Here is a 16,296-nt window from a genome sequence, read left to right as displayed (position 1 = left end):
CCACAGGGTGGTGCCCTGTGCAACAGCGACTACTACAGCTTTTTTTCCAGGCCAAACTCAATTTGTTTTAGAAATTACAACGAGGGCTGCCCTCTATCACCGGTTCTGTTCATTATCTTTATGGAGAGAATTTCAAGGCGCAGCCGGGGGCTGGAGGGAGTCCTGTTTGGGAGTCACAGGATTTCATCCCTGCTTTTTGCGGATGATGTTGTCCTGTTGGCCCCATCGATGCAGGATCTTCAGCAGGCACTGGGGCGGTTTGCAGCCGAGTGTGAAGCGGCGGGGATGAGAATCAGCACCTCCAAGTCCGAGGCCATGGTTCTCGACCGGAAAAAGGTGGCATGCCCTCTCCGGGTTGGTGGAGAAGTCCTGCCTCAAGTGGAGGAGTTCAAGTATCTCGGGGTCTTGTTCACGAGTGAGGGAAGGATGGAGCGTGAGATTGACAGGCGGATCGGTGCAGCCTCCGCAGTGATGCGGTCGGTGTACCGGTCCGTCGTGGTGAAGAGGGAGCTGAGCCAAAAGGCAAAGCTCTCGATTTACCAGTCAGTCTAAGTTCCTACCCTCACCTATGGTCATGAGCTTTGGGTAATGACCTAAAGGACAAGATCGCGGATACAAGCAGCCGAAATTTCCTTTGTAGGGTGGCCGGGTGCTCCGTTAGAGATAGGGTGAGGGGCTCGGTCACTCGGGAGGAGCTCGGAGTAGAGCCGCTGCTCCTCCGCATCGAGAGGAACCAGTTGAGGTGGCTCGGGCATCTGTTTCGGATGCCCCCTGGACGCCTCCCTGGGGAGGTGTTCCGGGCATGCCCCACCGGGAGGAGGCCCCGGGGAAGACCCAGGACACGGTGGAGGGAATATGTCTCTCGGCTGGCCTGGGAACGCCTTGGTGTTCCTCCTGAGGAGCTGGCAGAAGTGTCTGGGGAGAGGGAAGTCTGGGCGTCTCTGCCTAGACTGCTGCCCCCGCAACCCGGCCCCGGATAAGCGGCAGAAGATGGATGGATGGATGGAAATTACAACGACAATAAACTTCCATATGTCCTTATGTGTGTCAGAGGTCAGAGGTAGGGGGTCAGAGGTAGGGCTGCACAATTAATCGAATTTTAATTGTGATCACGATTTTGGCTGCCACGATTAAATGAGCCTGATCGTCGGTGATGTTGACATTTAAATTGCGGCTCTGCTGCAGATCTGATGAAGCTCATTCCTCAGCCAGCAGTCAGCCAACCACCAGGGGGCGAACGCACGGTTAGAGCTTCATTAAGCTGCCTAAATAACAAGCGAGTGCACCCTGCAGCGGCAGCCTCAGGTTCCTCGGTGGACTGATGAGAGCGAGTCATGTCAGCAGAGGAAGGCAGAGCATGCAGTGAAATGCAGTGAAATGCAGTGCATGCAGTGAAATGCAGTGAAATGCAGCGCTTGCCCTCGCTCGTCTCTCAGGCCACAGAATGTTGACAGGCTGTTTCTGCAGGCCTGAGCCTGACATCACTGCCTGTTCTGGATAAGCTGCAGTTGTTTCCACTGAGTTGCACTTTGTGTTTGCACTCTGTAACAGCAGATTTATTCAGGTAGGGCCCTAGAATTTCCGCGATCATGGATTCGTGGACGGAATCGCGGCATTAGCCAAATAAAACGGAATCTATTTTTAACGCGGAATTTGACATAATTTGAATGAAATGCTGTTTTTGTGTAGAATATAAATGTACACTATATTACCAAAAGTATTCGCTCACCTGCCTTTACTCATACTATGAACTGAAGTGCCATCCCATTCCTAACCCATTGAGTTCAATATGATGTCGGTCCACCTTTTGCAGCTATTACAGCTTCAACTCTTCTGGGAAGACTGTCCACAAGGTTGAGGAGAGTGTTTATAGGAATTTTTGACCATTCTTCCAAAAGCGCATTGGTGAGGTCACACACTGATGTTGGTCGAGAAGGCCTGGCTCTCAGTCTCCGCTCTAATTCATCCCAAAGGTGTTCTATCGGGTTCAGGTCAGGACTCTGTGCAGGCCAGTCAAGTTCATCCACACCAGACTCTGTCATCCATGTCTTTATGGACCTTGCTTTGTGCACTGGTGCACAGTCATGTTGGAAGAGGAAGGGGCCCGCTCCAAACTGTTCCCACAAGGTTGGGAGCATGGAATTGTCCAAAATGTTTTGGTATCCTGAAGGATTCAAAGTTCCTTTCACTGGAACTAAGGGGCCAAGCCCAGCTCCTGAAAAACAACCCCACACCATAATTCCTCCTCCACCAAATTTCACAGTCGGCACAATGCAGTCTGAAATGTACCGTTCTCCTGGCAACCTCCAAACCCAGACTCGTCCATCAGATTGCCAGATGGAAAAGCGTGATTCATCACTCCAGAGAACGCGTCTCCACTGCTCTAGAGGCCAGTGGCGGCGTGCTTTACACCATTGCATCCGACGCTTTGCATTGCACTTGGTGATGTGTGGCTTGGCTGCAGCTGCTCGGCCATGGAAACCCATTCCATGAAGCTCTCTGCGTACTGTACTTGGGCTAATCTGAAGGTCACATGAAGTTTGTAGCTCTGTAGCAATTGACTGTGCAGAAAGTCGGCGACCTCTTTGCACTATGCGCTTCAGCATCCGCTGACCCCTCTCCGTCACTTTACGTGGCCTACCATTTCGTGGCTGAGTTGCTGTTGTTCCCAAACGCTTCCATTTTGTTATAATAGAGCTGACAGTTGACTGTGGAATATTTAGGAGCGAGGAAATTTCACGACTGGATTTGTTGCACAGGTGGCATCCTATGACAGTTCCACGCTGGAATTCACTGAGCTCCTGAGAGCGGCCCATTCTTTCACAAATGTCTTGTTTCACAGTCTGCATGCCTGAGTGCTTGATTTTATACACCTGTGGCCAGGCCAAGTGATTAGGACACCTGATTCTGATCATTTGAATGGGTGAGCGAATACTTTTGGTAATATAGTGTATGTCTGGGAAAATTACATGGAGGGAAGCAAATCTGGGTGACACAACCGCTCCAGTTGTTTCACCTGCACCACCAAGAAAAAACATTCCAACACCTGCACCGGCACCGCACGAGTCCAACAGGCAGAGAAACTCTCCAGCTACAGCAGAGCACTGACATAGATTGTCTATTTAGAGAAGAGGTATCACTTTGGCTTATTTTTCAATCTATGTTATCACAGGGCATACAGAATTTAAATTCTTGGGTCAATTTTATTTTTTATTATGAAGCATTTATTAAGTTTCATTTTGCACTGAAAACTGTTCACATATTATTTGTTTAAAAGTAGTGCAATAAAAACACAGATGCTTTCCCTAACATGATGAATAATCGTGATTACAATATTGATCAGAATAATCGTGGTTATCATTTTGGCCATAATGGTGCAGCCCTGGTCAGAGGTCAGGGGGTCAGAGGTCAGAGGTGACTCACCACCCGCGGCTGGACGCTCTCTGCTGCCTCCGTCATTCCATCCAAACATCGGCTGGTGAGGGGAAGAACTTTCCGCTCCACCTCCGCCAGCGTCCGCATCGCCTCGCCGACCCGCTCGATCCGCCGCTCCTCCATGTCCTGGATCCGCTGCACACACACACACACACACACACACACACACACACACACACACACACACACATACAGATACACACACACACACACACACACACACAGATAGTATCAGTAGTAGTAGTATCAGTAGTAGTAGTATCAGTAGTGGTAGTATCAGTAATGGTAGTAGTATTGTGATTACCTGGTATATCACTGGTACCAGTGTGTGGTAGTGCTGCTGCTGGTCCTGGTTGAACTGGTTCAAACTGGTCAGATAATCTTTCCTGGACTCTTCAGCCGCCTGCTGCTTCTGCTGCGCCACCTGCCGAGCCTGATCAATACACAGCTCTGATCAATACACAGCTCTGATCAATACACAACTCTGATCAATACACAGCAATGATCAATACACAGCTCTGATCAGTAGGGGGATTTGGGCTTTGGGCTTTGAGCTGCAGGGCTTTGGGCTTTGGGCTTTGGGCTTTGGGCTTTGGGCTTTGGGCTTTGGGCTTTGGGCTGCAGGGCTTTGGGCTGCAGGGCTTTGGGCTGCAGGGCTTTGAGCTGCAGGGCTTTGGCTGCAGGGCTTTGGGCTTTGGGCTTTGAGCTGCAGGGCTTTGGGCTTTGGGCTTTGGGCTTTGGGCTTTGAGCTGCAGGGCTTTGGCTGCAGGGCTTTGGGCTTTGGGCTTTGAGCTGCAGGGCTTTGGGCTGCAGGGCTTTGGGCTGCAGGCTGCAGGGCTTTGGGCTTTGGGCTTTGAGCTGCAGGGCTTTGGGCTGCAGGGCTTTGGGCTGCAGAGCTTTGGGCTGCAGGGCTTTGGGCCGCAGGGCTTTGGGCCGCAGGGCTTTGGGCCGCAGGCTGCAGGGCTTTGGGCTTTGGGCTTTGAGCTGCAGGCTGCAGGGCTTTGGACCGCAGGCTGCAGGGCTGCAGGGCTGCAGGGCTTTGAGCCCACAGGCTTTGGGCTTTGGGCCGCAGGCTGCAGGGCTGCAGGGCTGCAGGGCTTTGAGCCACAGGCTGCAGGGCTTTGAGCCCACAGGCATTGGGCTTTGGGCTTTGGCTGCAGGGCTTTGAGCCCACAGGCTTTGGGCTTTGGGCCGCAGGGCTTTGGGCCGCAGGCTGCAGGGCTTTGGGCCGCAGGGCTTTGAGCTGCAGGCTGCAGGGCTTTGGAGCGCAGGCTGCAGGGCTTTGGGCCGCAGGGCTTTGGGCCGCAGGGCTTTGGGCCGCAGGCTGCAGGGCTTTGGGCTTTGGGCTTTGAGCTGCAGGCTGCAGGGCTTTGGACCGCAGGCTGCAGGGCTTCAGGGCTTCAGGGCTTCAGGGCTGCAGGGCTTTGGGCTGCAGGGCTTTGGCTGCAGGGCTTTGAGCCCACAGGCTTTGGGCTTTGGGCTTTGGCTGCAGGGCTTTGAGCCCACAGGCTTTGGGCCGCAGGGCTTTGGGCTTTGGGCTGCAGGGCTTTGGGCTTTGAGCTGCAGGCTGCAGGGCTTTGGACCGCAGGCTGCAGGGCTTTGGGCTGCAGGGCTTTGGCCCGCAGGCTTTGGGCTTTGGGCTTTGGGCTTTGGGCTTTGGGCTGCAGGGCTGCAGGGCTTTGGGCTGCAGGGCTTTGAGCCACAGGCTGCAGGGCTTTGGCCCGCAGGCTGCAGGGCTTTGGGCTTTGGGCTTTGGGCTTTGGGCTGCAGGGCTGCAGGGCTGCAGGGCTGCAGGGCCGCAGGCTGCAGGGCTTTGGGCTTTGGGCTGCAGGCTTTGGGCTTTGGGCTTTGGGCTGCAGGGCTTTGGGCTGCAGGGCTTTGGGCTGCAGGGCTTTGGGCTGCAGGGCTGCAGGGCTTTGGGCTGCAGGGCTGCAGGGCTGCAGGGCCGCAGGCTGCAGGGCTTTGGGCTGCAGGGCTGCAGGGCTGCAGGGCCGCAGGCTGCAGGGCTTTGGGCTTTGGGCTTTGGGCGGCACCAGACTCAGACGCTGCATTGGACTGAAGGTTCTGTCACATGTGACTGAAGCTGTGTTGTTGCCATGTTGCCACCCACAGCTGAGACTCCACGTTTTTAGCCGGGCGTCAGGCTGACGTTAGCTCCACCCCCGCTGTGACCTCACTGAATGCTACAGCTGTTGCCATGGCAACGTGGACAGCTGGCACACGTGTAGCTCAGCATGTAAAAGCAGACAGACAGGAAGCTGTGCAGGACGACAGAACACCCACATGTGAGCATCTGCTGTGTGTGTGTGTGTGTGTGTGTGTGTGTGTGTGTGAGAGACGTACCTTCAGTGAGCAGCGCTGACACACACAGAGAAGACACAGTTAGTAAAACAACACTGACAATATTAGTTATTGATAACAATAACCAAACATTAGTCATATTAGTTGTAATGTAACTGTCATGAGCAGCTGATCAATATCTGATCATTTATCAATGTACCTTCTCTCCGTCTGTCTTGCTGTCTGTGTCGATCCTGTCGCAGTAATGCTGCGCTCGCTCCGCCTCCTTACAGTCACGCTCGAACCGCCGCTTACTCTGAACAACAACAACAACACACACACATCAACACACACACACACACACACACACACACACACATCAACACACACACACACACATCAACACACACACATCAACACAACCGTGAGGCGTTTAATGTCCGACTGTCATGTGATCCTGCTGGAAGCAAAACAAGACACGCGTGTTGTTCTGCACACGCGTGTTAAAGAACCCGAGCAGTTCCACAGTTTCTGTGTGGAACGCCAACTGTTCAAAGCTTTACGGACACACCGACCGGACACGACCAACACGGGGGCGGGACAGGACGGGACAGGACGGGTCAGGGCAGGACAGGACGGGTCAGGGCAGGACAGGGCGGGACAGGGCGGGACAGGGCGGGACAGGGCGGGACAGGACGGGTCAGGGCAGGACAGGACGGGACAGGGCGGGTCAGGGTGGGACAGGACGGGACAGGACGGGACAGGACGGGTCAGGGCAGGACAGGACGGGACAGGACAGGACAGGACAGGACAGGACAGGACAGGATGGGACAGGGCGGGACAGGACGGGACAGGGCGGGACAGGACGGGACAGGAGCCAGATCGGCTGTGGTTGTGGTTGAGCTCTGGTGAGTAACTGGCAGGCAGGATTTCGGACAACCTGAGGTTCTGAGCCCCCCCCCACCCCCGCTGGACGGGCTGAAGTTCAGCTGCACTCTGAAAGCTTGGGGTTCACGTGTGAGCTGAGATGTTCCTGTGGTGGAACTGCTGGTCACCTGGAACCTCAGGTGAGCTCAGGTGGAACATCACACTGACCAACCCAATGCTTGGTTATATAACTATGTGCCGTGGCTCTATGTGCTGTGGTTCTATGTGCCGTGGCTCTATGTGCTGTGGTTCTATGTGCCGTGGTTCTATGTGACGTGGTTCTATGTGCCGTGGTTCTATGTGCCGTGGTTCTATGTGACGTGGTTCTATGTGCCGTGGTTCTATGTGCCGTGGTTCTATGTGACGTGGTTCTATGTGCCGTGGTTCTATGTGACGTGGTTCTATGTGCCGTGGTTCTATGTGACGTGGTTCTATGTGACGTGGTTCTATGTGTGACCTCACCGACTCCAGCTGTTTCCATGAGTTCTCCATGTGCTGCTGAGCCCGGCGGCCATCTTGGAAATGCTGGAAGGAAAACAGTGATGGTCAGTGAGTCTGTTTCACACTCTGCCAGGCCTGTGTGTGTGTGTGTGTGTGTGTGTGTGTGTGTGTGTGTGTGCATGTGTGTGTGTGTGTCCTACTGATTTCCTCTCAGCCTTCAGCTCCTGGATGTAGCGGCTCAGCTCCGTCACGATGTGTGTGTGCAGGTTTTCGGCGAGCGCCTCCCGCTGGCTGGACGAGTCGCTCAGCTCTCTGAGCGTCGTCACGAACGCCAAACACCACGTGTACCTGCAACAACCAATCAGCTGTCAGCTACAGCTACTCAGCACAGGAGGTCAAAGGTCAAACCTGGACCTGAACATGAACAACTTCACAGTCATGGACAAAAAAACAGCGAGTCCTGGACTAGAAACGAAAAGGTGTCAAGTAATACTGCAGTAACACTGTTCTGTACTGCAGTAATATTGTACTGTACTGCAGTAACACTGTTCTGTACTGCAGTAATATTGTACTGTACTGCAGTAACACTGTTCTGTACTGCAGTAATATTATACTGTACTGCAGTAACACTGTTCTGTACTGCAGTAACACTGTTCTGTACTGCAGTAATATTATACTGTACTGCAGTAACACTGTTCTGTACTGCAGTAACACTGTTCTGTACTGCAGTAATATTGTACTGTACTGCAGTAATATTGTACTGTACTGCAGTAATATTGCAGTGTACTGCAGTAACACTGTTCTGTACTGCAGTAACACTGTTCTGTACTGCAGTAATATTATACTGTACTGCAGTAACACTGTTCTGTACTGCAGTAATATTGTACTGTACTGCAGTAATATTGCAGTGTACTACAGTAACACTGTTCTGTACTGCAGTAATATTGTACTGTACTGCAGTAATATTGCAGTGTACTGCAGTAATATTATACTGTACTGCAGTAACACTGTTCTGTACTGCAGTAATATTATACTGTACTGCAGTAATACTGTTCTGTACTGCAGTAACACTGTTCTGTACTGCAGTAATATTGTACTGTACTGCAGTAATATTGCAGTGTACTGCAGTAATATTATACTGTACTGCAGTAACACTGTTCTGTACTACAGTAATATTATAGGCTACTGTACTGCAGTAACACTGTTCTGTACTGCAGTAACACTGTTCTGTACTGCAGTAATATTGTACTGTACTGCAGTAATATTGCAGTGTACTGCAGTAACACTGTTCTGTACTGCAGTAACACTGTTCTGCACTGCAGTAATATAGTACTGTACTGCAGTAACACTGTTCTGTACTGCAGTAATATTGTACTGTACTGCAGTAATATTGTAGTGTACTGCAGTAACACTGTTCTGTACTGCAGTGATATGAAGCGTATCACATGCCCCAGTGTTTCAGGACGTCCTGCGTCTCCGTTCAGGACGAGGCGATGAGGAAAGTCCCACGTTTCAGATTACAGACGAGGGACGAGAGCTGCGTTCTGATTGGCTCTTTTCACATCTGTATGTTTTTAAACCACTGATACAGATGCTACAGGTGTTTAGTATTTGTGGATTTTCTTTATTTGTTATTGTCTCACAGTTCAACCTATTGATTTCAATGGGAAGGTAAACAAAGCTAACAATGCTAACAGTGAGTTTTCACCAGACTGACCTGCTCTCCTCCTCTCTGCTTTTCTTAGGCTGATACTTCTTAGACAGGTTCCTGCAGAGAGACAGGCAGACAGGCAGGCAGACAGGCAGGCAGACAGGCAGACAGGCAGACAGACAGACAGGCAGGGTGTTAGTTGAGGTGGAGCCCTGAAGCTGATCTCAGCTGGTCTCCAGACGGACACTGAGACCAGCCTGAGACTACAGGAACCTGTCCCAGAACAAAACCAGTTTTTTGGGAACTATTTTAGCTGCCATGTGACTTTTATATTAATATTTAATATTTACCTCCTTTAACCACAATTATAATCCTCTCAGCAGCATTTCAGTTCCTGGGAGTCAATGAGGTGATCCCAGCTGATTTGTGTGTCTTTAGAAAACAATGACTGCGCTATTTGGAGAAATTTTATTTTCACATTTAGAGTCAAAAGAGCTGCTAGCTAACTGGCTTTGAGCTATGTGGAAACTGGTGAACTATTCCTTTAACTGGTGTACCTGATCTGTTTGGCATAGCTGAGTTCGATGTCAGCTCTCTCCTTAACAAACTTGGTGTATCGCTCCAGGAAGTCGATTCCCCAGCCAGTGTGTTTCTCCAGGTTGTCGAACTGATCCTGAAAGACAGCAGATCAAACACCGATCACCACCGATCACCACCGATCACCACCGATCACCACCAATCACCACCCATCACCACCCATCACCACCGATCACCACCCATCACCACCCATCACCAGCACTCACCACCCATCACCACCCATCACCACCCATCACCACCCATCACCACCCATCACCACCAATCACCACCAATCACCACCGATCACCACCCATCACCAGCACTCACCACCCATCACCACCCATCACCACCCATCACCAGCACTCACCACCCATCACCACCCATCACCACCCATCACCACCCATCACCACCGATCACCACCCATCACCACCCATCACCACCCATCACCACCCATCACCACCGATCACCACCCATCACCACCCATCACCACCGATCAATATGGAACACATTAACAGCAGTACATGTTGTAGCTGATAATATTTCCCCAGTTCCCCTCAGGGCCCAGTGTGTGTCTCTGGTTCTGAACAGAACAAGCAGCTCGTTCATCAAACAGCAAAGAGCTCTGATCTGATTGGTCTACAAACGGGTTTATACAGGAACCCTCAAGTTGAATTTACTACCTTTTACTGCCAATTTTTTTTTTTTTTTGGGGGGGGGGGGGGGGGGGGTCCAGCACTCACCCATGCATGACGATGGCCCCTCGCTCACTCGCTCACCCAAGACAATACATTATCCAACTTAAAGGTATAAGTGGTTTTTAAAGGATATAAACAAAATGCAAAGAGTTCTGAAAACTCAGAGCTGGGCTGTAAACTAACTAACCCTAACCCAAACTAACTAACTTTCTGGCTCACTGGCCAAGGGGACCGGGAAATGAAAAAATCTACTGGCCAAGCAATTTTTTTTACCGGCCAAAATAACAAATTGCCTTTTGTTGTCCCATATGCATCTGTTTTAGTACTTTTAACTTTTTACTTTTTGCGTTGGAATGTTCATGTTCTCGCCCAAAATTCCGCTTTGAACAAAATCTATCTCCTCCCAGGCCGTAAATGGCAGCGGCTTGAAAATTTAACAGATGACAGAGGACACAGTGCTGAACAAAATTTGCTAAAGATTTATTATTAATTTGAATCGTTTGGATTTTATAAGCCCTCAAAGTCGGAGTGGCCAAAACCAACACCTCGTTTTTTCCCATGGAGTTTGGTGTGCAGAGGCTGACATTTGGCACTAATTAAGCCCCTGGAGTCTAAAGTAAAAGTCTGACAGCTTTGAAAACTATGCAGATGGAAAGAGGACAAAAATTCCTACAAAAATATGTAGTTTTGATGTGGATTGGACCAAGTTTGTGGGAGCTGTGAAGAGTTTTCAAACGTTTTTGACTCTGGTGTGCTCTGCTCTGCACTCTGCCTGGACATGTGACTCACTCTAGCTGCCTCAGGAATGCGCAATACACACCCATTGTAAGAGCTCAGAGGGAGCAGAAAACACTCTCAAACTAAAACTGCCATAACTCAAAAACGGTAAAAGATAGCAAAATCATGTAAATGGGAGATTTTTAGATCCGAGTCTCGTGACTCGTTTAAGCTTTGAATCAAGTCTGTAACTCAAACGGTGACCGAGCTATGACACCTCAAACAGGGGTGGGTTTTCTGGATTTCTCCACTGGATTGAATGAGGATGTCTCTGTCTGCCTGCATTTTGGTGTGATCATGCAGCAGCTGCCAGTACTCAGGGCCCGTCCAACGCTGCTTGCAGCTTTAATTTTCATTTTAATATTTCTTTAATTAAATGAACTGTAAAGAAAAAATCAGCATCAATGGAAAAGTCATAATATATTGAAGGATGATGAAAAAAATTACTACCAATTAAAATTGTGTTAGTTACCTTTTACTACCTTTTAAGGGCCTTAATTTGGGCTCCTTTTATTTACTACCTATTACTACCTTTTACAGCCCCGCGGATACCCTGAGAAATGATGATGTCAGCCCAGGTCACACCACACACACACACACACACACACACACACATCTGTCACTTAATATAAATCTGCTCAGTTTCCATCCAGATCTTCATCAGGAGGTCAGTTTTTGTTTGCTGATGTTGAGGAAGAGGAAGAGGAAGAGGATGAGGATGAGGAAGAGGAAGAAGATGAGGAAGAGGATGAGGATGAGGAAGAGGATGAGCAAGAAGAAGAAGATGAGGATGAGGAAGAGGGAGAGGAAGAAGATGAGGAAGAGGATGAGGAAGAGGATAAGGATGGGGATGAGGAAGAGGATGAGCAAGAGGAAGAAGATGAGGATGAGGAAGAGGATGAGGATGAGGAAGAAGATGGGGATGAGGAAGAGGATGAGGATGAGGAAGAGGAAGAGGCTAAACGCCTCAGGTTCATGCCGGCCCATAGATTTACTGCTTGACTTGTCCTGAGTGTGGCGCTCTGATGTCAGCGCTCTGATGTCAGCGCTCTGATGTCAGCGCTCTGATGTCAGCGCTCTGATGTCAGCGCTCTGATGTCAGCGCTCTCAGCAACACGACCCGTGGACTGAGACGCTCTGATGTTTGGGGTCATGACCCGTCAGTCCATCAGACTTGGTTGCTATGGCACCACAGGTGTGTAGTTTACCTGAGAGGCATGACGCAGAGCCGAGCGGTTAAAGTCACAGAAAACTGCAGGGGGCGCTGCAGAGAAACTCATGAGGTCAACAAGACTGACAGGGTGGCGCCCCCTGCAGGCCAAACACACTCTGCTCCACCACAGGACTGACATGGTACTGCAGTACTGCAGTAGTGCTATAGGATTTTGCAGTAGTACCACAGTATAGCAGTAGTACTGCTGTATAAGGCAGTAATACCACAGTATATAGCAGTAGTGTAGTATCCATCCTCTTCCCCTAAACCCCAGAGAAATCACACAAACACACACAAACACGCACACACAAACACACACACACACACACACACACACACACACACACACACACACACTCAAACACAGAAAATTAACTAATTATAATTTTGTTTAATGATTAATCATTTTAGTTGTTTATCAAGTCAAAATGGCAAATATTTATTGACTACAAAGAATTTTGCTGTTTTTGCTGGTCAAACTGAGGCTGTATGAATTTCAATTTTTTTTGAACATTTTATAGTGAAAATGATCAGATTTCCAGGAACTACACGATTTAAATCTATAAGCAAAACATCTGTTTCACATCCAAATCACTTCAGAGGGTCAGATGGCTCAGCGGGCTTCAGGAAACAGTTTAAGTTTCAACACACACACACACACACACACACACACAGTATAATACACTACACCATGTACACTGTGGTGATACACCGTCTCTTCAAGCATTTTGGTGTAATAGACCTTTAATAACCTGTCCTACGGTACAGTGGTAATGTAATGCTGTAGTACTCTGGTACTATAGAACTGTAGTATTGTGGTATTAGTATTTTATAACTTTAGTCAATCAGCCCTCCCCTCTGATCAGATCAGATCGATCAGCCTTGTATCAGTTCCAGTATCGATCAGCGGCTCGTGCAGCTGTCTGCCTCACCGGGCCGCGCGCGTCGCCGTGAGCAGCATCAGGGCAGAGCGGCGGGGCGCGCGCCCCGGTGTTGCTATGGCAGATGCACGCAGTCCGGCAGAGCATCAGACAGCCGGCCTCCCGCCCGCGGCTCGCGGCCCGCCCGCGGACCCGCTCCGGTCCCCGCGAGGACCCGGCCGAGCGGCACCGGGAGCCGCCGCCGCCTCCGCCGGCCTGTCGGCTGCCAGCGGCCCGGTGCCGGAGCCGCTGCCCGGCCGGTACTCACCCACAGCTCCGTGCCCCAGTTGCAGCTCATGGTCCCGGTCCGTGTGTCCGCGGCTCGGTGCTGCACGCGCTCCGTTTCCGAGCCCGAATCAGCGCGAGCTGCTGCCTGCCGCGCGCATCCTCACCGAACAGCACGAGACACCGCGGCCGCGCGCCTCCCCGAGGAATCTGTCATCACCAGGCTGTGTGTGTGTGCGTGCGTGCGTGTGGGAGAGGTTTCACTGAGCATGCTCCTTCCCAGCCCCGCCTTGATACACGCGCGCGCGCGCGCACAAACACACACACATCCATGTCCAACATGGCTGCTGATTTCTTTCATTTCATATATAATAAGTAAATGACGTCACTTTACCGTATACCGCGAGACATGATGATGGGAGGAAGAGGAGGACGGTGATGGTGATGATGATGATGAGGAAGAGGAGGAGGAGGAGGAGGAGGAGGATGCTCCCTGCCTGTAAACGTGACGTCAGATTGATTTGTTTTTCATGCAGGCAGGTGTTTTGTGTTTACATGATAAATATTAACAATAAACAGGCAGAGCATGTGACACGTGACACAAAGCACGTGATGTCATGAAAACCAGGTCAGACATGAGGGGAGATGAGATGCTGTTTGTTATTGTTCTCTGTTGATGTTCTTTGTTTGTTGTGTGTTGTGTCATTTTTTTTGCAGAATGAACCTTTAATATCCTGCTCTGGTGGAGCCAGTTCACTTAAACTCTTAAACACAAAGTTTTGCAGAATCTGAGCTAAAATCTTGTAGAGCATTCTGTGTTTTTTTGTTTTTTTTCGGCTGTGAGGGACCGACTCCACTGTGTGCAGCAGGTAGCCTAATTTTGACCACTAGATGGTGCTGTCACAAACTGCAAACTCTCTCTCTGTGTATCTCTCTCTGTCTGTCTGTCTCTCTCTCTGTCTGTCTCTCTCTCAACTGGAAAAAAATCTGATGTATAATCCATAATCCATAATCCCATGGAGGCAGAAGCAACAGGAACTGTTCTGTCAGTTTTACATGAGGACCTGAAACCTGAGGAGCTCACCTGTTCCATCCAGCTGGCTAACGGGATAGCCTGGCTTATTTCGATGAGCCTCTCTAATTTAAGTTAGAGTTCTGTTCCATCAAAGTGGCTTATATGAGTTGCAGCTCAGTAACCATGGCAACTTAGTCAGCAGAACTAGCCTGCTCCGTGGCGGCTTACAGCCAGGCTTAGCTCAGCTGCTGTCAGAGAATGTCCGACGGACGCAAACAGACCCCCAGATGACGGCTCCGTCATGTATATTGTTGCCCTGGCATCACATATTCAATTTAATTAAATTCAAATTTAATTATGTAGCACCATGTCCGTGTTCGGAAATATAGGCTAAGTTCAGACTTAGGCTATTTCCCACAATGTGACCAAGCATGAATGTACGTGTTTACTTAGCCTAATAAAAATAAACGTAATGAAAATCATGTGTTATCACTGTCAGTCTCCGAAATCAACCGAATAAACAATCAATTACTCAATCATATTTTATTCATATAGCACAAGTCATACATCAAATGCAACAACAAGCGTTGAACATAAAGGAGTTAAAAAGAACATGAGGTTAAATAAAAAAGACGTCTTATTTTATTTCCCACCCGCATTTTGTGATGACCCGCCTCTATTCTGCCCGAAGCCAACAGGTCAGCTGACACAGGTGAGGGACGTTTACAAGAACACATATTTCAGTTAATCCCAACTGGATTCATGGTCATCCCACTTTTGGAATGATCCCTTTTTATTTGGATTGTTGCATGTATAATTTCAGAAAGACTGTGCCTAAGTTTTGAAATCATTTATTAACCATTCAAAAAAAAAAAAAAAAAAAACAACCCAAAAAAACAACAAAACAAACTCAATCATCATAGTTTTGTTCAAGCTGTGAAGACAAAGAATGAAAGCATTAAATACAGTCCAAACCGTGGCTTTCTGTTGTGTTTAAATTTATACTTACTTCCGTCTCCAGTTTTTTGATTTCCATATCCCGACGGTGTCTCGCAGGTGGCCGGCGCCCCTCTGGCCGTTAGCGGCGCCCCTCCAGCAGATGGCGCCCTAGGCCGTTGCCTATAGCGCCTATGCCAAAAGTCAGTCCTGTTTGTGATGATTTCCCTATATTCTTCATATAGTTCCATCAGCAGTGTCTGCTCCGCCGCTGAAAATGTCGAGGCTCTCCTTTTCTCCTCCTTTTGAGACAGTTGTATCTTCGTTTCGACAATCGACTGTTCTGGGCTGCTTATGTGCCCCGTGAACGTGCACACACCTGAGGCTTGTTCAAACGTGGCTAGAATTAGCGCTGACTTGACGCGGCTGAATCGCGTTAGTGGAACGGGTTGAGGCTTTAGTGAAAGTTGACGCTAATTCAAGCCAGGCTGCATCACGTAAGCACAGCTTTCTTTAGCTGCTTTCATGGAACAGCCCTCAGGACTCTAAGGAGCCACTCAGTCGTTACAACACAGCAGGAGGCAGGGGTCAGGGGTCAGAGTCAGGCTCAGGGGTCAGGCTCAGGGGTCAGGCTCAGGGTCAGGGGTCAGAGTCAGGCTCAGGGGTCAGGCTCAGGGTCAGGGGTCAGGGGTCAGAGTCAGGCTCAGGGTCAGGGGTCAGAGTCAGGCTCAGGGGTCAGGCTCAGGGGTCAGGCTCAGGGTCAGGGGTCAGAGTCAGGCTCAGGGGTCAGGCTCAGGCTCAGGGGTCAGGGGTCAGGCTCAGGGGTCAGAGTCAGGCTCAGGGGTCAGAGTCAGGCTCAGGGGTCAGGCCCAGGGGTCAAGGACAGGGGTCAGGCTCAGGGTCAGGGGTCAGGGGTCAGGGGTCAGAGTCAGGCTCAGGGGTCAGGGGTCAGAGTCAGGCTCAGGGGTCAGGCCCAGGGGTCAAGGACAGGGGTCAGGCTCAGGGGTCAGGGGTCAGGGGTCAGGGGTCAGGGGTCAGAGTCAGGCTCAGGGGTCAAGGACAGGGGTCAGGCTCAGGGTCCTGGTTCCTTACCCTGGAAACTGAAACCCTCGTGGTGAAATGGTCCTTGCTCAAAATTTAAAACTAAACAACCAAAACAAGCCAGTTACCACGGAAACCAGCTCGTGCAAACTTAACAATATTGA

At 50.1% G+C, this 16,296-nt stretch overlaps 1 protein-coding gene across 1 annotated transcript in view; it reads right to left on the bottom strand.

Moving 5' to 3' along the window:
• Positions 1 to 13,270, bottom strand: part of fnbp1a (formin binding protein 1a) — a 25,137-nt gene extending 11,867 nt beyond the window's left edge. Inside the window, exons 1-8 of the mRNA XM_030061216.1 lie at positions 13,184 to 13,270; positions 9,292 to 9,407; positions 8,801 to 8,851; positions 7,284 to 7,431; positions 7,105 to 7,167; positions 5,936 to 6,031; positions 3,740 to 3,868; positions 3,424 to 3,570 (exon numbers count right to left, since the gene is read on the bottom strand). Of these exons, the coding sequence (XP_029917076.1) occupies positions 3,424 to 3,570; positions 3,740 to 3,868; positions 5,936 to 6,031; positions 7,105 to 7,167; positions 7,284 to 7,431; positions 8,801 to 8,851; positions 9,292 to 9,407; positions 13,184 to 13,213 (780 nt within the window). The 5' untranslated portion in view covers positions 13,214 to 13,270. The remainder of the gene's footprint in view (positions 1 to 3,423; positions 3,571 to 3,739; positions 3,869 to 5,935; positions 6,032 to 7,104; positions 7,168 to 7,283; positions 7,432 to 8,800; positions 8,852 to 9,291; positions 9,408 to 13,183) is intronic.
• Positions 13,271 to 16,296: the final 3,026 nt, after the last annotated feature.

This window comes from Myripristis murdjan, chromosome 9, assembly GCF_902150065.1.
Source record: "Myripristis murdjan chromosome 9, fMyrMur1.1, whole genome shotgun sequence".
Taxonomy (NCBI): domain Eukaryota; kingdom Metazoa; phylum Chordata; class Actinopteri; order Holocentriformes; family Holocentridae; genus Myripristis; species Myripristis murdjan.
Note: the sequence above shows the minus strand (reverse complement) of the source record. Positions and strands in the feature narration are given on the sequence as shown.